At 37.7% G+C, this 22294-nt stretch overlaps 2 protein-coding genes across 3 annotated transcripts in view; both read left to right on the top strand.

Annotated features, from left to right (window-relative positions):
* The window catches only part of LOC121732936 (putative phospholipase B-like lamina ancestor), a 29426-nt gene extending 24541 nt beyond the window's left edge, over nucleotides 1-4885 (top strand). For both annotated transcript variants that reach the window (XM_042122968.1, XM_042122969.1), the window contains 5 exons: nucleotides 448-682; nucleotides 1103-1308; nucleotides 3089-3245; nucleotides 3527-3830; nucleotides 4191-4885. In XM_042122968.1, coding sequence (XP_041978902.1) covers nucleotides 448-682; nucleotides 1103-1308; nucleotides 3089-3245; nucleotides 3527-3830; nucleotides 4191-4516 — 1228 coding nt within the window. In that variant the 3' untranslated portion in view covers nucleotides 4517-4885. The remainder of the gene's footprint in view (nucleotides 1-447; nucleotides 683-1102; nucleotides 1309-3088; nucleotides 3246-3526; nucleotides 3831-4190) is intronic.
* Nucleotides 4886-6831: 1946 nt separating this feature from the next.
* Nucleotides 6832-21724, top strand: LOC121732937 (charged multivesicular body protein 2b). Its single transcript, XM_042122970.1, has 6 exons — nucleotides 6832-6974; nucleotides 7068-7159; nucleotides 7669-7785; nucleotides 8590-8770; nucleotides 16464-16570; nucleotides 21168-21724. Exons 1-6 carry the CDS (start codon nucleotides 6941-6943, stop codon nucleotides 21264-21266), a joined length of 630 nt encoding a protein of 209 aa, XP_041978904.1. The 5' UTR covers nucleotides 6832-6940; the 3' UTR covers nucleotides 21267-21724.
* Nucleotides 21725-22294: the final 570 nt, after the last annotated feature.

Genomic DNA, 22294 nt, shown 5'->3' with positions numbered 1-22294 from the left:
ATGATTTATATACAGTATTGTTCAGAGCGAAGTAACCACTCCTCAAATACTGTAGTGTCTGGGACAAGATTTTTAAATGTCCGTATGGTTGCCCAAGCGCATACGGCATTCTCGCATCATAGTCGGCCTAGTCCAGAGGAAAGAACTAGTCAATACGTCTGGGACCAACTATGTGCGGGTTTCCTCACGATGTTTTCCTTCACCGAGCTACATTAGTGCCACAATTAAGAATGTTGAAGTCTTTCTCAAATATGTAACTTAAAAACAAAGACTATCAGCTTTTCGCGTTTTCAACTTGGGAGTACCTCTCGCTGCTTACCTTTTAAAACTAAGGATTTGTAAAGGCTAGGTGAGATAACAATTAACAATTCAAGGCTAACCTATTGTTCACCAAACACAGATACAATTTTTATGCGTCCTTATTTTTCATCCTTTTCTCCATTTCAGTTACACGTCCATGATCCGTCTCATGAAGCGGTATAAGCTGAACTACCACATGACATCTAAGGACACCAGCCCCATTCGCGGCACCCTCGTGGACTTCTCCAGCTACCCTGGCTCCATCACCAGCCAGGACGAGTTCTACATCGTGCAGGGAGACAACCACAAAATGGCCGTCACTGGCACCAAACTACGGAACTATAACAACAAGCTCTGGAAGGACGTTAACATCACAGATCAGGTAAATACATAGTTAATTTTAAACTAAAGACGGGTACGACTTTTAATTACTTCAAAAAGTTTCAAAAAGGCATACTTACTCAAAAAAAATTATTGCCGCCATGATTTTTAAGCTGCTTATCATCACAGTAATCTTAGGTTGAATACTCTATGGATCTATTATATTATTATATTTATTATATAGGCGCTTATATTAGTCTCCTATGGTCCATGAGTCAAAGACTCCAGACGGCGCATTGTAAATCCTAATCTACCCCACCTAGCATCAGTAGTGTTGAGATGTAGAGTACACTTTTTGAATGGAGAATTCAATTATATGAAAATATCATCAATTGCGTAATTGTTGAAACCACACTCAATCATGAAATAGTACTTATGTCTCAAAAAGTCAAAACTATAACATCGCCTATCATAATTCCAGGTCCCAATAGGTCCCCGTATCACCGCGGCCAACCATCTCGCCACCAACATCAGCTCCTACGCCCACACCCTCGCCCGCAGCAACTCCGGCACAGCCTGCAAGCAGTGGCTGGTGGTGGACTACACCAAGCTGGATGGAGTGTTTACCGGGGGAGAGAAACCCGCTGTGGAGAGGAAGGAAGTGATCACTGAGACTATGTTTAATGAGTGAGTATTTTGTTGTAGATTGATTTATACAGTTTTCTTTAGGGGAAGGAAGTCTTTAAGTTCCTGGGGACTGCTACTGCATACCCAAGCTGCATACCTAGCTGTAAAGTATAACCAGCTGTAATACTTTACAGCTGGTTATATTGAATGTCCGTATGCCCATACGGCTTACCTACGCAAAACATAGGTAGAAGATAGATGGATGGCTGGATGGGTGGACCAGTGCCGTAAATAGCCTTTCTTGCGCTCTGTGCGAGCTTATATAACTGCACCTTTGTTTTCAAACCGACTTCCAAAAAGGATAAGGTTATATGTTCGGCTGTGGATTTTTTTTACTACATTGGCAAACATCTCTGGGGCGTTGCTTGGTATGGCCATTCTTGCGTCCTTCAGAGTCTACGCGCTGTGCTTGGGCACCGGTGGCACCGCCCTATTTACGGCACTGTGGTGATCGTTTATTTCTCTTTCACACAAAGACTTCAATAGACAGAATTTGATATGGTTATTTATTTTTGTTATACCCTGTAGAGTCTAGTTAAAAGTCAGGATAGCCTAACATGTAGGAAACCTATGCCTCATCAAAATCAGTCCAATAGTTACAAATAATATAATAATAATCTATGAAAACAATGTTTATCTAGAAAAATATACAAAATCTCACTCGCTAAGTCAAGTGGCGCCCTCAAGGTTTAAAAGCATTACGTGTGTTCACTTGTTTTTCCACGAACGAGCACTCAAATGGGTTATGAAATTTGATAGGCTCGTAGTATTTACTCACACGTTTTATCTTATCTCTTAGTATCTTTCCATCCCCATTAGATAAATATTTCTATAGCATTAGGCTTTGAACACACTATCTAAAAAATTGAGTTTAGTTTACTTGTATGGACATTACTTACATAAGATTATGCAATACCTGCATAAATAATGCCAATTAAAATACATTTAAAACGTACTGCGAAGTACAGTTTCTTTATTGCGCACTTTATCAATGGCGATATATCTATGAAATTATGTACATACAAACACTGCAACGGAAGTTTACACTTAGTGATTTTCCTCGCTCTATCAATCTTTATTAATATTATGTAACCACATCGCGTGATTTAAAGTAAATTCTCACGTTAAATTTCTATGACATGTTCTGCATAGTTGCTGATTAACATGTCTAGTTGTGACTGTACAATTATGTAATTATGTAGAAACTAGTAACTTATATCTGAGGATATATCTCTACAATCTACATATTGTCACCAGTAATTTTATGTAGAGCGTTTACAGTGAAAACATGATGTAATATGGGGAAAATTAATGTAACAATTTACTTGTTTTTGTTGTTCTCTGATAAACTATAACTAGCTGATAAACTGTAACTAAACAATAATACTTTTGTAGATTTCGCGTGCCTGCAGGAGTCTATTGTACATGTATTCTGTATGTTTATTTTAGCGTTATGTGGCTAACACGATGACTTGTAAGAACTTCGTAACTTATTATTCGAATTGATACCCAACTCCTAAGTCTTAGAAAGCAACAACAAATCATTATTTTATTTACAGGACACTCTATCTCTTGCTTTTAATATTCATCTACATTTCAAATCCCTTTAGTCGAAAATGAATGGGCTGAATCGGCATAAATCCATAGGATTTCTTAGATACTTAACCCTGCAGCTCTTCTAATGACGGGTGTCCTAGTTGCTTTCCATCAGGTGACCCGTTTGCTCGTTTGTCCTCTTATTTTATAAAAAATACTGACCCTATTTATTATCTGCTTCCAGCACCAAGCACACAGTGGTCCACCGTGCCAGCAGCGGGCGCGTCAAGGGTCTGGTCGGGCTGATCGAGCAGATCCCCGGCCGCACTCACTCCGCTGACATATCTGATGCCTTCGTGGAAAACACGTACTGGGCTACACATGGACTGCCATTCTTTAAGGTTAGAATTGCTTGATCAATTGAGTAGGAAACGAGCAGGATGGTAACAAAATACCGCCGTCCTTGGACATTCAGAACAAGCTTATCAAAGAGAGTTATGACTTAGATAGGTTTGCGCTGTAGACTGGTATTACTTGGCCTTTAAAACTGGACCTTATTATGTTCCGTACATTGTTGCTTGTTGAACTACAACTGTGACTTACTCTAGTAATACGTAAAATGCTTGATTGGACCTATTTGTATATTGGACCTATTTTATGATTAAAACCTCTCAAATTCCAGGACATCGCCGAAGCGACGCACGTATCGAAGATGCAAGAAGTCTACGGCAACATGTTCTCAGAGTCACTATCACCGAGAGCCGAGATATTCCAACGGGAGTACAAAAACGCCACCACGCTAGACGGCATACTGAAGTTGATGAGATCCAACGATATAGTCGCCGTGAACACCACCAGTGATGATGATTGTAAGGAGGAGATGTGCTTACTGCTCCGAGGGTACTGGTCCGTGCTTGGTGTCAGAGGAGACATCATAGAGCCGAAGAAGAAGGCTTATGGAGTGATCGACACGAAAGTTGTGAAAGGTGAGTTTCACAGATCTATATTTTCACCATTTTATAGAAAATAGTAAGTATCGTGGGAATCGCAGACACAATAGATTTTCAATTGTTATGCAACAGCAGGGTGCTTGCCAGCTTGGGGATTGATGGGTGAATTTTTGTATAGTATTAAAGTATTAAATATATTTCCGTTGTCTGGTACCTATAACACAAGTCCTTCAGGTAGGTACTTAGCACGGGGCCGGACTGACGTGGTATGAAGCGAAAACTTATTATATTAGATATTATTATAATGTGTCCGCCAAAAAAAAATCGCCTGAACCAACCGTCAGATTGGAGTCACGACAATCTAAAAAAAAGTCACTAACCTATTGTTTTTTTTAGCCACCTGGAACGACACAACCTTGAACATCGTCGCCGTGTCCGGCCCACCGCACAACGCCATCAGCAAGGAAGACATGCTAGTCAACAAGGGCAACGTAGCCTCAACGTACACAGATCAGTTCGATGACGTCACGATCAGCGGCCTTGAGATCCGAGCACTGGTAAAACAACAGAAGGAGGAAGCGGAAATAGAGTCGTTGAAACAGTTGAACAAATTCACAGTTAAACCTTTCAAGTGGTCAGAGAGCAGTTTTCAAGGAAAATCCCATGAGCGCCTACCAGATCTATGGGACTTCGACCCTTTCCATCCGAAGTGGTCTTGGTGAATCTCCCTCCCCTACTGTAGGTATGGTTTCTATTCTAACTACGTCATACAATGCATTTTTTTCATTCCATATTGGTCTATCATAATAATTTTGTGTTGTAATCATGTATTTTAGTTAGATGTTCAGTAATTATTGATCTATTTATTTTGTGTTCGTTTTGTTTCTGTGCTGTTTTTGTTTTAAATTAATGTTCATGACCAAGTAGTTTTAACTTATTATCTGAAATACGTTGTACTTATATGTATGCATTTCTGAATAATACCTATCGTATTTTGTTTTTGTCTATTTTATGAAGTGACATTTTTATATAGAATTAATGGAATATTTACTAAGCAAAGTGTACTCTAATAAAAATGAAGTGACAGAATATATTCGCAAATTGTATTTTATTTACTTACCTACATTACGTTTTTTTTACGTCCGTGCATTACGGTACCTATATTCTCTCTTATTAATTTCTGTTTCCTAGATAGGTAAGTAGCAAAAAGGCGATATTATATTAAATCTATTATTACAATATCTAAGTAATAATTATTAGTAGTAATAATTCGTAGTAAGTAGCAACTTTTTCAGGTTAACACAGTGGGTTAACATTAATTGTTAAGGTTCACTCGGCGTAACTGGGCGGTAGCGGTCATTGACTCCCTGTCAAAAACTTGTCATTTTCTACATAAACCGCGATTGACAATAAGGTGTCAGATGTTGTCAATCGCGGTTTTGTATAGAAAATGACAAGTTTTGACAGGGAGTCAATGACCGCTACCGCCCAGTTACATCGAGTGAACCTTAGTAATACTATTATATTATGCCATTAGAAGTAGGGAAAGGGACCGGTAGCTTTAATACAGGTTATGCTGTAACCTAGCTAAGCTGCCGGTTGCGATCTTCACATACTATATATAGAAAAACCACTGTAAAACTAAATAATAGCTTTATAATTATGTATTTAGATTAAGGTTTTTATGTTTTGAGCTGAATAAACAATTTCAATTTCAAAAAAAAAAAAAAACCTTAGTAATACTTATATAAGTCATATTTAAATGTTAACATTGATGAGTTACTTCTCTATTCTTTAATGCAAGTTTAAGCGCCAAGGTGGTTATGCTGTTAGCTGTTGTTTGATTAATGATTGCAAGCCTCTACTTTATTACAAACCTAGAAATTCTATGGCGGCAGGTATACTATCTCAATTATCTCATTAACTAGCTAAAAGCTGAGCTCTGTGAGGGCTCGCAAAACACAATATCTAAATAGATACATGATAAAAAACTAGTATATATTGTATCATTATGGTAAAACCATAAAGTTACATAATATACCTAGCGGAATAGAGCAACAATCTCGAGCTGTCAAACGTAACCGAAATTGGTTTTCATCTGTGTGAAAAATATGTGTACGTATACATTTACACAAGCATGATTGAACATGAATTATATGAGATTAAATTGTCAACGTGCGGCAAGTGCCGACTGGACGTCAAAAAAAGATTGCTGCTGTCATGTATCACACGTCTCATTTTACCACGCAGTGTTACTGATAGTGACATCTCGCTTGCTTGAACTTTATGGGTAAAACTTTTTTTGTTTGTACCATCGAGGAAATTGACACCTAGACAGTTCACAGACCAACGTCATTTGGTCGGATCATGTCAATTGATCTGTAGGCTGGATTTGACGTAACGCGACCAAACTACGTAGTACGTAGGTCCCCCATCTGACTAGGAATCAACTTCTTGATAGTACCTACTACCTACACCGCGCCGCCTTGTTGTAGGTGTACAATCTTTAGTACATACAAATGAAATTTAAGAAAACTAAGTGTCAGGAATGAAAGTGCCGATTCGGAGTTTTTGGAAGAATGTGAAAGAGTGATGTTGTGTTTTTATATTATTTTCCTAAAATTGTGTTATCTTGGTTTTTAATGTGTAATATGTGGTAGGATATTAACCATTAAATATTCGTTATCGTGCACAAGTGTAGGAAAGTGATGTAATAACCCGAAACGTGCTCTTTTGTGTTCCCTCCAAAACTCCATCAAAAGTTTCAGTAAAGCGTCTTACCACTTTACTGAATCGACCGACTTGACTTCTTGACTGTATTGACTTTATACTTAGACTTTGACTAGACTTTAGACCTGACTGACCTGACGATAATATAGAAAAAATTGTATAAAGAATATTGTTTTCCCGCCATAATATTATACTCGACACTGGCCATGGCCCATGGTTATAGCCGAAGTGCCATTATATGAAAAAAAAAAAAAGTGCCGATGCTGTCATCTGTCATTGTCACGAAATCAAAACATTAGTCATCAATCGTTTGTACAAATTTTTTTGATAAATTTTGCAATTGTTGTTTAAATTGATTTAAATTACTTACGTACGTATGTAATTAAACTAGACTTCGCAGTTATCAACCAAAGAAAATGAACTTTTTCAAAAAGGCTCCAACAGTGAAAGGTTAACATAAAACACATTTTAAAGTTTCTTGCAAGTTGCAACAAAGTTTTAGCTATATTAATCTTTAAACGCTATTTGTATTCTTAATTTCAGAACAGCAAAGGCAAAATGATCGTGAGCTACGTAAAGCAGGCAGAGATTTGGAGCGGGACAAAGCAGCACTTGAAAGAGAAGAAAAGAAATTGGTTGGTTCTTCTATCTCAATCTTATAAAATTTGTCTTTATTTTCCATAAATTACTTCCATATTCTATCATCTGACCGAGTAGAAACATAATTCCGCAAAGAAAAAATGTGAGGTATTTGTTCAATGTGCCTGAGTCAAACTATGCTACCAAAAGACTTATTGCATATTCTGTAACATAACTGTCCAGGGTGTTTGTAGTACAGTGGCGTAACTATATACAGGCAGGGTTTGCAAAATGCCACGGGCCCTCGACCCAAAAGGCTCCTGGCCCAAGAGGCCGTGATGTCAGTTTTTAATATACTTACATTGATTGTTAATGGTTTTATTATTAACAGGACGATTTTTCCTGATAGGGCCTCATCAACTTGCCACCGGCCCCAGATGGTATAGTTATGCCACTGCTGTAGTGGCAAATTTAACTCTTATTAAATAATTTTATTCAAAATGATTTCAAACTTGTGTTTATCTTTCTATAATATTATTTGTTAACAACTTATTTTTATTTAAAGGAAATGGAAATAAAGAAGATGGCAAAAGAAGGCAACAATGAAGGTTGTAAAATACTTGCAAAACAACTGGTGCAGATGAGAAAACAAAAGACAAGGATCTATGCAGCTAACAGCAAGGTAATTCATATTAATATGTTTACAAATTACAATATTATTGTTTGTTTTGTCTATTCTTGATATTAACACTTCATTGCACTGGCTTCAATTAGTATAAGATCTTATAATTTACATACCTACCTACCTTTACCTACCTTTTTTTATTACAAACATATTTTTATCATTATCATTTATCACCATATTCACTACATCTCATCTCGTCTAATTTTTGTCGCATATGCACGCTGTACTTCACCTGTCATTAGAACTCATTTTATCTGTAAACAAATTTTATGTACAAAAAATGTCACAAATGCTGTTCTGTTGGTGAGTCTATAAAAATAAATAAATAAATAAATACCTATACTATATTTTTATACTAGTGACAGTGCCTGTTTTCACCAACCTTAAAGTCAAGTATCTCTTAAAACAAACACATTTTGGATAACTTATTGTTAACAACAATACTTATTACTTAACCCTTCAGGTGACACATACAAAATTATTGAAATCTTGAAAGAAATGCAGGGCTAAAATGGTCACATTTAGCAATTCCTCTAAATCAATTCAGCAAATGAATTGTCAAAACTGTCGAACTGACAAATGTCAAATTAGTATGAACTACTAGATATGAATTGCGAACAGACTTGCATTTTGCGATTTTAAAAGAATGAATCATTACATGATTCATAATATTATATGATTCTTCAAAGCGACCATTTTAGCCCTGATGTTCCCTTAATGGCTGCTAGAGAAGTGTTAGGAGGCGATCGGTGAAAACAGGTACTAGTTTCATTTTATAATTCTAATGTCCTCACGTTACAGATTGCGAGTGTACAAGTACACAACAAGACAATGGGAGCGAACATAGCTATAGCTGGCGCAATGGGAACCACGGCTAAGACTATGGGCACCATGAACAAAGTCATGAACCCGCACCAAATTGCCAAAGACATGGAGGCATTCAAGCAGGCTAATGCCAAGATGGATATGACGGATGAAATGAGTAAGTTGAGTTGTTTTTTTTTGTAAATAATCTATTATTAAAAATAATGTTTAAAATACAGGAAAAGTCACAACATTTTACATAATACAAAAGTTGTATTTCTGGTTTGTCTTGTGGTTTGGACCATGCTAAGATAGAGTACAGCAGAAATAGTAGGGCTAATAATGACTGAGTGCATACTCATTCAAACGTCTGTCAAATGCACTGTTAGCCTTGACTAAACAACAAGTCAACAATTTGTCTCTTTGTCACTTATCTTTATTAATATGATGTCATATCACAATATGAGATTGTGATATTAATTATTACGATGATCTTAGTCAGGGGTTCCCAAACTTATTTTGTCCACTGCCACAGAATATATATTAGTAGTACCAACAGAATTCCCACTCATGAAACCCATTTAATAAAATAACAACTCATGATACGATACTATAAAGATCAAATTCCAACCGCGCAGTGCTAGGTGCCTACAATTATATTTGCCTACATGTGCGCTCTCTTTCTATCGCGTAAGAGGTACCCTTTCTGACGAAATCAAGATTGTCACCTTTTAGAAAATAAAATAATCTTCTTTTAATTACTATAGCTACTAATAGCATACTTTTTTATAGTATTAATCAAATTTTAGTAACCCAACATACATTTTATAATAGTTTTATATTCGATTATAATGTAGGAGCTGGTCAGGAATTTTTTACAACTTAAACATAGTAACTTGTGTTTATTTATGTGTAGTATGCGGTTTGTTTGTAACAAATTGGTTTATTTGCTATGTTTGTGATTTTTTTTATCTTTTTTTTTGTATTTTAAAGTCTTAAATTACTTTATTGAAATATTTCTTTGACTTTTTTTTAATTGTTCATATTTATCAGATTAATAACGATTATGTCATAGCGGTTAAATCAGTACGTAGATATATGCGTCACCGCTCGCTTGTGAGTCCCTTGTGATCTGCCCCTTTAAAGGGGTACTTACAGTTCGATACCTAAACGCGCGAGTGGGACAGGCCTACAGATGGGTAATGGAAAATTTTCCGAAAGAAAAGAAAAGAAAAAAGAAAAATTTCCATTATATTTTTCCAATTTTTCCAATTTTTCAAATATTTTTCCAATATTTTTCCAAGTTGAAATGTCAACCAAGATTAGAAAATAAAACAACATACCTGCAGGATAAGTATAACATTTTAAGGCTTTTATTTATTATTTTTCTTGGAAACTTCTATGATTTGTTGCATAAGCCGGCTCTTAGACGATCAATTGTATTGTGCAATATCACGCTTCAATTTTATTAAACAGTTTATTTGACAATTATTAGATTGAAGGTGCGCGATGTTCAATATCTACCCTAGACGTTCAATAATATTACGCAATACGTGATAAGGCGCAATAAAATTGCTCGTCTAGGCCGCTAAGATTATAGCGTTCATCACCGGTATTACTAAAGTCGCGTAAGATTTTTTCTGAAATTAATAATTATAGAAAGTTTTTTTTTGCGCTAGTGTTTAGAAGAGGTCATAAATAGCTTAAGGGGGCGACGAATCCTAAAGTGTCGATTTTATAATTCATTTTTATACTTGAAAATAAGCCCCGAATTGTTTCATTTTCTAAAATTAGATACTACATTATTTTTCCGAGAATTCGATCTGAGCAAAAACACGATATCTTAAAATTTTCTCGATAGAAAAAAATCACAAAGATGCATCTAATTTTCACGAATTTTTCATTTATTGCCATAACCGTGCCAATGCACTATATAGTTCAATAACTAAGTTAATATTTTAACACATTGTATAAAATTATCATTGAGAGATCGACCTAGCGGATTTTTAAAATGTTGTATATTTATCGAGTTATTGAGAAAAACCATAGCCATATTGGTTTGAAGGTGCCTATTTTTGACCACATCTTCATTATTTTTTTTTTTTTACGAAAATGATAAGAATGTTGCAAATTTAATTCTCTACAAGTTTGATTCTTATACATTTTTACGGAAGTAATTGCAAAAAACAAGTCAAAGTAAAAATATAATTTCGCCTGTATGACCTGTATGTCGATTATCACCAAAAGAAAAAATTACAAAATCATTATCATTCTGCAATTTCCTCCAACTTTGATTCTTACGATTTTTTTCAGTAATGGGTTTGTACCTCCAGGCACCGTTCTTTTACGTGGTATCCCTAACAGTCATGATCAATTTTTTTTTTTGTCAGAGCAGGACAGTTACCTACAGAATTTTTATGAATAATTATACATTAATTATACATTATTATTATTAACTTTACTATATTATAAAGCGAGTAGTAGAGTAGTGCCTTCTTCATTATATGACTCTGGAAGTTCGAAATTTTTTTCGCGAGAATGAGCTACAATTTTGACAGATAACAGAAACTTTCAGTTTTGCAATATCCGCACATTCTACTACAATAATTATTGTCCTTGCATAATTTACAAGAAATCATTTTAGGGTTCCGTATCCGTAAATAAGTGGTCAGTACGAGTCGGACTCGCGCACGGAGGGTTCCGTACAGTTTATGAGCAAAATTAGGCAAAAAAAAATATTTTTATATGGGATATTAATGTAATTAAATATTTAACTTAATTTTAATTTTATTATCAACTATTAAAATATATTACAATTAACAGATACAATTAAGTATATATTGATATAGAGCATTATACGTGGGGAGCCATGCTTCAGCACGAATGGGCCGGCTCGACCGGAGAAATACCACGATCTCACAGAAAACCGGCGTGAAACAGCGTTTGCGCTGTATTTCGCCGAGTGAGTGAGTTTACCGGAGGCCCAATCCCCTACCCTATTTCCCTTTCCTACCCTCCCCTATAATTACCTTCCCTTCCCATCCCTACCCTCCCCTATTACCCTATTCGCTCTTAAAAGGTCGGCATCGCACCTGCAGCTCTTCTGATGCGGTCTAATCCATGATCAGAAATATCCAGTTTTATCCAGTTGCTTGGGTCCCGGACTCCTGGTACATTTACCATAGGCGTAGAAAAAATCATTAGGATCGTAGGTTTAAAGGGCCTGGGGCCAGGAAAAATATTTTGACTTGTTTTTTGCAGTTATTTCCGCAACTACAGATTTTACAATGAAAATTATAAGGACTAAAGTTGTAGAATATCAAATTTGTGATAGCTTTGGTCCTTACCATTTTCGTAAAAAATAAAGGAGATATGGCTAAAAAAAGATATTGTTTTTTTAAACAACACCTAAAGTCATTCAAGCCTTTGAATTTCAACTTAATATGAACCATATTTGATATTCCATTTCATTTTTACTATTTACTATTTCACTTAAGCTAATAATTTCAATAAAAAAATATTTTTCCATTATTTTTCCAATTTTCCAAAAAAATAAATGGAAAAATTTCCGAGCTTTGAAATTTTTCGGAAAATTACCCATCACTAGACTCACAGGCCTGCCACTGCCCACTTTGAGAACAAATTATGTTTTAAGCGCCCACCATTATTTCAATTAAAAATATACAATATACATTTATTTATTTATTTATTTTGTTCAATATTGTATACAATGATACTACAGAATACAAGAAATCTTGCCTCAAAAACTACAAAGAGTTTATCTGGACAAGATGTGGTCGCATTAGTTGAGTTTACTCAATAGATGTTTTTTAAGTTGCCGTCTATATTTACACTTGTCCCGATACAACTTTTGTAGGTCTTCTGGCAGCTCTTCTACAAATGAAGGTATTAATGTCTTAAGCATTCTGCTTCCATAATAATTATTACAGTTTGGCTTAACAAATTTTGTTATACAGGTTTGTCTTAAAATGCTGGGTCTTATTTTTTCTATTAAAAGTGTAGGGTCATTAACTTCATTTAAAACTGCAAATTTAACAAGATCAAAAATGTGCATGACATTACAATACTCATATAAGCCTTCCTCATTTGTTTTAAATTTATTTTTAACCGTTTTAGGTACAATCACTTTTAATATGCGTAACGTTAATGAATGTATATTAAGTAAGTGACTTTCAAACGATCTCCCATAACTACTCAGACCATAGTTAACAACCGACTGGGCCAACGATAAATAAAATAATCTTAAGGTTCTATAGGGTAACTTGTATTTAAGAATATAGATTTTACTGAGTACAGATCTTAATTTCGAGCATACATGGTCTATGTGTGGCTTCCAACTCAGTCGGTTGTCAATTATGAGACCGAGGTATGTATGTTGATTTACTTTTTCTAATGCTGGACAATTACATGCGTTATAAACTACATTTGAATGGAAACAATCATGAGTATGTGCTATAATCGTGGGGGAGGTGAGAGGCAAATTATGAGCAGAATGAATATGTATGAATTTAGTCTTTTGTGAGTTTATTATAAGCCCCACATCATGCGCATATTTACAAATAAGATTGTAATTTTTTTGCATGGTATTTTGAGCTTCCTGTATCGATTTATGAGCCACTAAGAGACACGTATCATCGGCAAATTGATAGATATCTCCTTCTAATATTAAATTGCACATTTCGTTAACGTAGGCCAGGTACTCGTCAGGGCCGATCGTGGACCCCTGTGCCGTGCCCGCCTCGGTGCTTTGCAAATCACTATACTTATCGAGAATTTTAACAGCCGTAAATCGGTCTGTATGATAATTTTTGAGTATTTTCAAAAGGGGGCCTTGAATACCTGCGTTCGATAATTTTTGGAATAGTATTTTAAAATCTAAAACGTCGAACGCTTTTGAAAAATCAATAAACAGCGCAATTACCTGAAATTTTTGATCAAGATAGCCGTTAACCCTATCAGTGAAATCTCGTAGCAACTCTGTCGTACTCCGTTTTCTTTGAAAGCCATACTGTTTATGGTTAATAATATTATTATTTTGAAAGAAGAATGATATTTGATCATCGTAAAATCTTTCTATTACCTTGTCTATACACGATAATATAGTAATGGGGCGATAGTTATTATAGTCGTTATGGATACCCCCTTTATATACAGGTCTAACGGTACCTATTTTAAGAATATCCGGGTATATACCCGTATCAATACAACAGTTAATCAGGTGCGTCAGGACAGGAACCAATAATTCGGAGGACGATTTTATGTCGCGGGCCCGAATGCCGTCGCGCCCGGGACTTTTGTTTATATTTATACTTTTAATAATTTTAGCTATTGTCTCATGAGTAGCCCGCTTTAATCTAATTGACATTGTAGGTTTATTTTCGTATGTTCTTGAATCTAATAATTTAATGTTACAAATATTTTTAATTTTTTTGATTGAGTCCTCAAATTTCTTTGCAAAGTTGTTAGCTATAATTAGGGGTTCGAGTTTAAAATATTTGAGTAGGATGTCATCAATACTTTGAACAATTTTTCCAGAAATTTTATTTATTATTTCCCATATTTTTTTCGGATTATTAAAATTCTTACAAACATTAGCCATAATAAATCTATTTTTAATAAACTGCGCATATTTATTTGTTTTATTCCTATAGCAATTAAAGTAAAGGCGCTTAGTGCAATTATTTTCATCTTTTTGCCACTCCTTATATAGTCGATCCCTCTCAGCACACATATACTTTAAGCGCTGATTAGCCCATGCACAAGAACTACGTTTTGAGTTTGCGTTGACACTTTTTGTAATTTTACAGGCGTCATATAATGAATTAAAGTCGCTAAGTAATAACGACATAATCGTATTAGGGTCCGTAAGAGACAGATATTTACTAAAGTCAATGGAAGAAATTTCATTTTTAAGTTTTATGTTATCTATCGATGTATAAACAACACGCGCCGGCGCACCGGCGGATGGTGTGACCGGGACCGGCAAGGCACCCGCGATAACGCAGTGATCGGCCGGCACGGTGTGCACCACCGCGCTGTATGCAAGTGCGTTGTTAACGTTTCTAATAAACAGATGGTCGATACTCGACTTGCTAATTGAATTTCCATACTTTTCTATGCGTGTGTGCTGAGATATGGCACACTCGAAGCCTACGTTACTTAAACAATTTAAATATGTATTGACGATGGGGCTATATTGACTTAAGTCGATGTTAATATCACCTATAATAATACAACTATGTTTATGGTCAAATTTCTTAATCATGTTATCTAATTCACAAATAAACTTTTTTTTGCATGTCTGAGGTGGTCTGTAAATGGCACATAAACCGATACGAGTATAATTATTTATGACTATCTCACCACTTAAGCATTCCATATATCTAAAAGTATAGTTGTTATATCTATTAAAATTTAAAGACTTATGTATGTACATTAACACACCACCACCTTTTCTATGACTGCGTAATTCGCAATGTAAATTATAACTAGGTAAATTAAATTGATTTGACATAGCTTCCTGTATATTAGCTTCTGTTATGATAATAAAATTGATAATGGATTTTGAACTGTTTACAATTAGCTCTAATTGGGCAAAATTTTTATTTAACGATCTAATGTTAACATGAAAGAACAATAAGAAATTTTCATACAAGGGAATATTATACAAAAATTCGTTTAAATTCCCAAGGTTAAGTTCAATAATTTTACTATTTATGTCATCCATTTTTATTGATTTTAAGGTATTCATTTACAATTTTTATACCTATTATTAATATAAACCTTTTTTGCAGATTACAATTATTAGTATACTATAGGCATGATATTATCTTAGGTTGATATTTTTATAAGTACATTTTTTTATATGTATTACATTGTTTTAGCTCATTTTTTAATTTTTTCAATGTCCTTTTCAGTTTTAATTAAAGTTATTTTACCTTTATCGTCTTTTCTTACTAGAACCGATCCATTTTTGCACCAGATATACTTATATTCATTTTTCAGTTCCTCTTTTGTCTTCCAGAGTAAAAATGCAGTGGTAGGGGTCAGCGATTCACGTAGATAGATTTTTCTACTTCCTTCTAGACCGATGGCTGCAGCAGTAACTTCGGTTTTTCTGGAGGTTTCCAACCAAGAATTTCGTGCTCCTTCCTTCAGTTGAATAATGATGGAAGGCGGAACGTTCTTTTTGATTCCGGCATGGCGTGGCTCCTTTTTATAGGATTTTATTATGTCATCTGGATTTTGCTTAATGATTTGGGCATATTTGTGCACGATGACTTCTACGTTGTTATTTCCGGACTCAATACCACACAATTCCAGTTTGTTTATTAGCTGAGATTGTAATATTTGATTCATTTTGCTTTCGGTTACTTCGTGTTTAAGAAATAGGTTTTTGTAATTGTTGCGTAGTTCTGTACACTGGTTTTCAAGTTTTTTCATATTTTTTTCGTAGGTAATTATTTTAGCTTCATATTCGTCTATTTTTTCGGAATAAAAATCGAAAGTACGTTGTAGCTCGTCCTTGATCACCTGGCTAACCTCTCTTCTGATGATGTTCAGGATTTCTTGAGCTTGATTATTTGCGGATCCGCTATAATCCTCATCATCTTCCGGTATTATACCCGACAATCTTCTAAGTTTGGTTCCGGCGCAGTTCTTACACTTCCAATCCACCGAGTCCGTCGTGACGAGAACATTTAGCTGGTCAAACATAATAATATACAATATACAGGGCTCACGCCTGACCCCACACTAGCCTGCCGCGCTAATGTGGGGTCAGCCTATAAACTGCGCATTTTTGCCGAAGAATCTTTAAGTTGTGCTTGTATAATAATAAATTTGTCCAGTTTCAGACACGCTGGACGACATCATGACGGAGTCCGGTGATGAGGAGGAGACCGAGGGAATTGTGAGCCAGGTGCTGGATGAGATCGGCATTGAGATTAGTGGAAAGGTAGGTTATTTTATATTTATTCCCGGGTGGATGCACAGGTATCAACTTCTTGAGTTATCGATTCGTTTTGTTGTCGATTCTTCTGATATTATAAACTAGATTTTCCGCGCGGTTCCGCCCTCGAAAATAAGGCATTTGCGGGTACCGTACATTTTTACTAAAAAAAGTAGCCTATGCCCTTCCCAGTGGTCTACTCTATATCTGTGCCAAATGACATAAAAATCACATCAATATACAAATACTGTATTTGTATACCTATATTATATATTCATAATAAAGGAGTGAGCACACTGAGACGGGCCGTGCCGGGGCTCATCGCAAAAATCCGCCTCCATACAATTTGTATGGAAGCGGAAATCCGCTGCGCCCCGACACAGTGTGCGATACGCGCATCTCTCCGTAGGGCTGCTGGAAGAGATTTCTATTAGAAATAAGTAGATCCTTTGTGTCGTTTTACTGTGTATATTGTCTTATTGTAATTGTTTCTTGCGCACAATATTTTTTTTTTGTTAGCCTATGCTATCCCACTGCTGGGCAAAGGCCTCCCCCAGGGCCTTCCACTTGTCTCGCTCCAGTGCCACCGTTGGCCAGCCCGGCTGGTACGCCTCCAGCTCCTCGCGCCATCTTTTCCTAGGCCGGCCACGGCCAATAAATTATTAAATAAATAAAATAAATAAATAAAAATCGGTCATGCAGTTTGTGAAATAATCGCATTCAAATTATAGTTTTCCCCGTTTTCTCCACATTTTCCAATATTTCTTCGCTCCTATTGGTCGCAGCGTGATTTTGTATAGCCTATCCAATCTATGCAACAAAAAAGAATTTTTTAATTCGAACCAGTAGACGCAACGTACAAGTACAAGTGTACGCACCAACCTCGACACATTCCGTGACGAAGTGGAGACCATGTACGAAGACATCTCCAAGGTCTTAAATACCACCCCTAAGACCCACTTCAATGTTGTCATGGGAGATTTTAACTCCAAAGTAGGAGTACGAGCTAGCGGCGAATCTTGCTTGGGACAGCACGGTGTTGGGATTCGAAACCGCAGGGGGCAAATGCTGGTCAACTTTCTCGAAAAAGAGGGGCTATTCTTGATGAATTCCTTCTTCAAAAAGAAGCCCCAAAGAAAGTGGACATGGCGAAGCCCTTTTTTTTTTTATGAAATAAGGGGGCAAACGAGCAAACGGGTCACCTGATGGAAAGCAACTTCCGTCACCCATGGACACTGGAAGAGCTGCAGGTGCGTTGCCGGTCTTTTAAGAGGGAATAGGACAATTGGGGAGGGGAGGGTAGGGATGGGAAGGGAAGGGAATAGGGGAGGGTAGGAAAGGGAATAGGGTAGGGGATTGGGCCTCCGGTAAACTCACTCACTCGGCGAAACACAGCGCAAGCGCTGTTTCACGCCGGTTTTCTGTGAGAACGTGGTATTTCTCCGGTCGAGCCGGCCCATTCGTGCCGAAGCATGGCTCTCCCACGTCAGCCCTGACTCTGTGGTAAGGAACGAGATAGATTTCATCATTACGGATCGGAAGTATATATTTAGGGATGTCTCTGTGATCAATAGGTTCAATACCGGTAGCGATCACCGACTACTGCGAGGATCCTTGAGTGTATGCTTCAAACTCGAAAGAGCCCATATGCTGAGGTCTACTCTCCGACCCAACTCCCAACAATCCGTCGCTGACACCCAGAAATTTCAGTTACAACTGAGAAATAGGTTCGACGCTCTTAATATCTCGGAAACTACAATGGAAGTTGACGAGGCTTTAAATGCAATTGTGGAGAGCATACGGGTCGAAAGTGAAAGGTTTTGCAGGCCCAAGCATGCGGGCAGGAAATCCAAACTTTCGGATGAGACACTCAAACTTATGAGGGAACGGAGGGAAAACACGGACTCGGGTTCGTCAGATGTAAAACTTCTCTCGAGGCGAATACGGAAACTTATACGTAGAGATCTTCACCGCTCGAATACGCTGGAAATCACGGAAGCGATTAAGCGGAATAGAGGGTCTAAAGTTTTCGTAAGGCGCCTCGGGAGGAGTCATCTGACGAAGGTGAAGAATAGCTGTGGCCAAATCGTTTCCTCACGAGGGGGGGTTCTGTCCGAGATCGAGGATTTCTATAGCCGCTTGTATGCTTCACATGCTTCGCAACCTGATCCTCGTGATGACGACCCGCGTGCCAAACTCACCCGGCATCTTTCTAGCGAGCTTCCTGACGTCAGTATAGGCGAAATCAGATTGGCTCTGAAACAACTTAAAGGAGGAAAGGCCCCGGGGAGGGACGGAATTACGATCGAACTTCTCAGAGCGGGAGGCGAACCCGTCTTGAGAGAGCTTCGTAAAGTCTTTAATTTTGTCCTTCAACGGGGAGTTTCCCCCGAAGAGTGGTTTAAAAGCGAGGTGGTTCTCTTTTTTAAGAAGGGCGATAACACCCTTCTTAAAAATTATAGACCCATCACGCTTTTGAGTCACATAATATATAAGTTGTTTTCTAGGATCATTACGAATCGCCTATCCAATAAACATGACGAATGCCAGCCACCGGAGCAGGCTGGGTTTCGCAGAGGCTTTAGCACCATAGACCATATTCACACCATTGTGCCTTGCCTTTGTGGACTATGAGAAGGCTTTTGACTCTGTTGAGGCCCTACAACGATGTCAAGTCGATTGGCGTAACGTCGAAGTTTTGAAAGGTCTATATAATGCCGCGTCTATGTCCGTCCGAGTACAGGGGACCACAACAAGGCCAATCTATTTGCATCGAGGAGTGAGACAGGGGGATATTATTTCCCCGAAACTGTTCACAAATGCGTTAGAGGACGCCTTCAAGACCCTAAACTGGAAAGGACGTGGCATAAACGTTAATGGCAAGTACCTCTCACACCTTCGTTTCGCTGACGATATCGTCATATTGGCAGAATCGTTGGAGGACTTGCAGGAAATGTTGAACGACCTAAATGAATCTTCCCGGCGGATCGGTCTCGGGATGAACTTGGACAAGACGAAAGTCATGTTCAACGAACATGTTCTCCCGAGACCGGTTGCAGTTAACGGTGTCTTTCTCGAAGTCGTAACGGAATATGTCTATTTGGGGCACATACTGCAGGTAGGTAGACATAACTTCGAGAGAGAAACCGATAGGAGGATACAGTTGGGTTGGGCAGCATTCAGGAAGCTAAGCCACATTCTCACGTCGCATATTCCGCAGAGCTTGAAGACAAAAGTCTTACGGGGCGGAAACCTGGCCTTTTACAGCAGGGCTAGCTCGTAAGTTTTCCGTCGCTCAGCGTGCTATGGAACGCGCTATGCTCGGAGTTTCTTTGGCGGATAAGCTTTGAAATGAAACAATTCGTCAAAGAACTAAAGTCACCGACATAGTGCAGAGAATCAGTACGCTGAAGTGAAACTGGGCTGGTCACGTAGCTCGAAGAACATACGATCGCTGGAGTAAACTTACTCTGGAATGGAGACCAAGGCTGGGAAATCGGGGTGTAGGTCGACCTCCAACTAGGTGGGACGACGATCTCCGCTTAGTTGCAGGCCCATGTTGGATGCGAGTAGCAGGAGATCGGTCATCTTGGCGTTCATTGAGAGAGGCCTATGTCCAGCAGTGGACGACTATAGGTTGATATGATGATGAACCAGTAGGCCTACTACGAAACCGTTTTGAGGCTCAAACAATCGGACGAGAATGCCGCGTCCTGCTCTAACAACGTCATTTCACGTTTGTTAGAGTAGGACGCAACATTCTCATACGATTGTTTGAGTTTCAAAACCATTTCGTGGTACGGACCCCGTTTTGAGACTCAAACAATCGAATAAGAATGCCTTGCCCTGCTCTAACAACGTCATTTCACGTTTGTTAGAGTAGGACACGGCATTCTCGTACGATTATTTGAGTCTCAAAACTGTTTCGTGGTACGGCCCCTGTACCTACTTCCTGAGATATAGCGCGTTCAAACAAACAAAGATACGTATGTATCTGTCCGTCTGTCTTTGACCAACTTTAAACAACTAAACAGATTTTGGTGGTATGTAAATATTTAATGTAGATATTTTTATTCCTCGGAAAGTACAAAGGAAATATTTCTTCCGAGAAAATTTACGGTTCCCTCGCTATAACGAGGGAGAGCCACTTTTACGTGGGAGAGCCATGCTTCAGCACGAATGGGCCGGCTCGACCGGAGAAATACCACGTTCTCACAGAAAACCGGCGTGAAACAGCGCTTGCGCTGTGTTTCGCCGAGTGAGTGAGTTTATCGGAGGCCCAATCCCTTACCCTATTCCCTTCCCTACCCTTCCCTATTCCCTTCCCATCCCTACCCTACCCTATTACCCTATTCCCTCTTAAAAGGCCGGCAACGCACCTGCAGCTCTTCTGATGCTGCGAGTGTCCATGGGCGACGGAAGTTGCTTTCCATCAGGTGACCCGTTTGCTCGTTTGCCCTTATTTCATTAAAAAATAAATAAAAAAGAAATATAAACATAATATTGCAGCGCAAGTCGTAACAAAGTTGCCGTCAACATTTTGAATAAAATAATAATATGTCCTTACAATTTTTTCAATAAATATCCTATTCTGTTTTTGCAGATGGCTGATGCGCCTTCAGTATCGAGGAACAAAGTTGGCGCGTCCACCACTGACGCCGACAAGGAGTTGATGGCACAACTGGCTAAGTTACGCTCTTAGTGGCTACAGCACTAAAATATAGGTGTTCCAGAATTTATTTGTTATAATGCACCATAAGGGTAAATTCAGACCGAAACGTGACCCGTAGTCCGTAGATGCATCTCTTAATTTGTATTGAATTGACATAATATTATTATTTGCATGACGTCTCACGCAATTGAAGTCTGTCAAATCTGTACAAGAAAATATGCAACTACGCATCGCGTTGCGGTCTGAATTGACCCTAAGATATGGTCAAGTAATCTTACGTTTATAAAATGCTATGTTTTGTCTTCTTCTGATACATTGGCAAAGGCGGTTGATTGGACAAACATCGTATTACGTATGTTTTATGTAACTATTTTTTAATCAAGGGGAATATTTTTTACTTGTGTTATGTAGTATCTAAACAGCATTCAATGAACAGACTAAACCAGGGGTCACCAATTAATTTCGCTCGGGGTCCGTTTTAAAACATGAAATGACCTTCGCGGTCCACATTAAAAAAAAAAAATTAAACAAAGGTAATTACGGAAATTACATGGGTATTTATTTAGATATCAATGAGAAAAGTAACCATTTTTGTAGCCAATTATCTCTCTGAAGTTTGGAGTGAAATATTGGTGCAAGCTATAGATATTGACATTAAATCGAAGATCATCTTCGAACATGCTTGGTCCGCACACAATCGGTCCGCGGTCCGGATGCGGACTGCGGTCCGTCATTTGGTGATCCCTGGACTAAACCAATAGAAATGGTCCACAATTAAATTCTGCCTAAACATACGGATATTAAACTGGAACATGCCTAGTTCTACTTCCGTGCTTTAGAGAGTACTTATTAATAAACGCTATGGACCTTACTAATAAAAAGATTTATACCTGTGTATAATTTATAGTTACGTTATGGTTAAGTACAGAACGTTTTGGCCTTATCTAAAGCATCAGAAAATATGTGACTTGATAACTAAATATTGACCTCGTATAATGTAACACTCTGTTTACGCAGGATCATTTTTTTTATTAATAAGGGGGTAAGGGCTTAAGAGT

The sequence above is a fragment of the Aricia agestis genome, chromosome 13 (genome assembly GCF_905147365.1).
Source record: "Aricia agestis chromosome 13, ilAriAges1.1, whole genome shotgun sequence".
Taxonomy (NCBI): Eukaryota; Metazoa; Arthropoda; class Insecta; order Lepidoptera; family Lycaenidae; genus Aricia; species Aricia agestis.
Note: the sequence above shows the minus strand (reverse complement) of the source record. Positions and strands in the feature narration are given on the sequence as shown.

Bases quoted from the DNA above. Each gene is read 5' to 3' on its own strand.
- LOC121732937 (XM_042122970.1), top strand. From the start codon at position 6,941: ATGAACTTTTTCAAAAAGGCTCCAACAGTGAAAG. The intron at 6,975-7,067 runs GTTAACATAAAA...TCTTAATTTCAG, and splicing joins AAAGGCTCCAACAGTGAAAG to AACAGCAAAGGCAAAATGAT. The intron at 7,786-8,589 runs GTAATTCATATT...CTCACGTTACAG, and splicing joins TCTATGCAGCTAACAGCAAG to ATTGCGAGTGTACAAGTACA.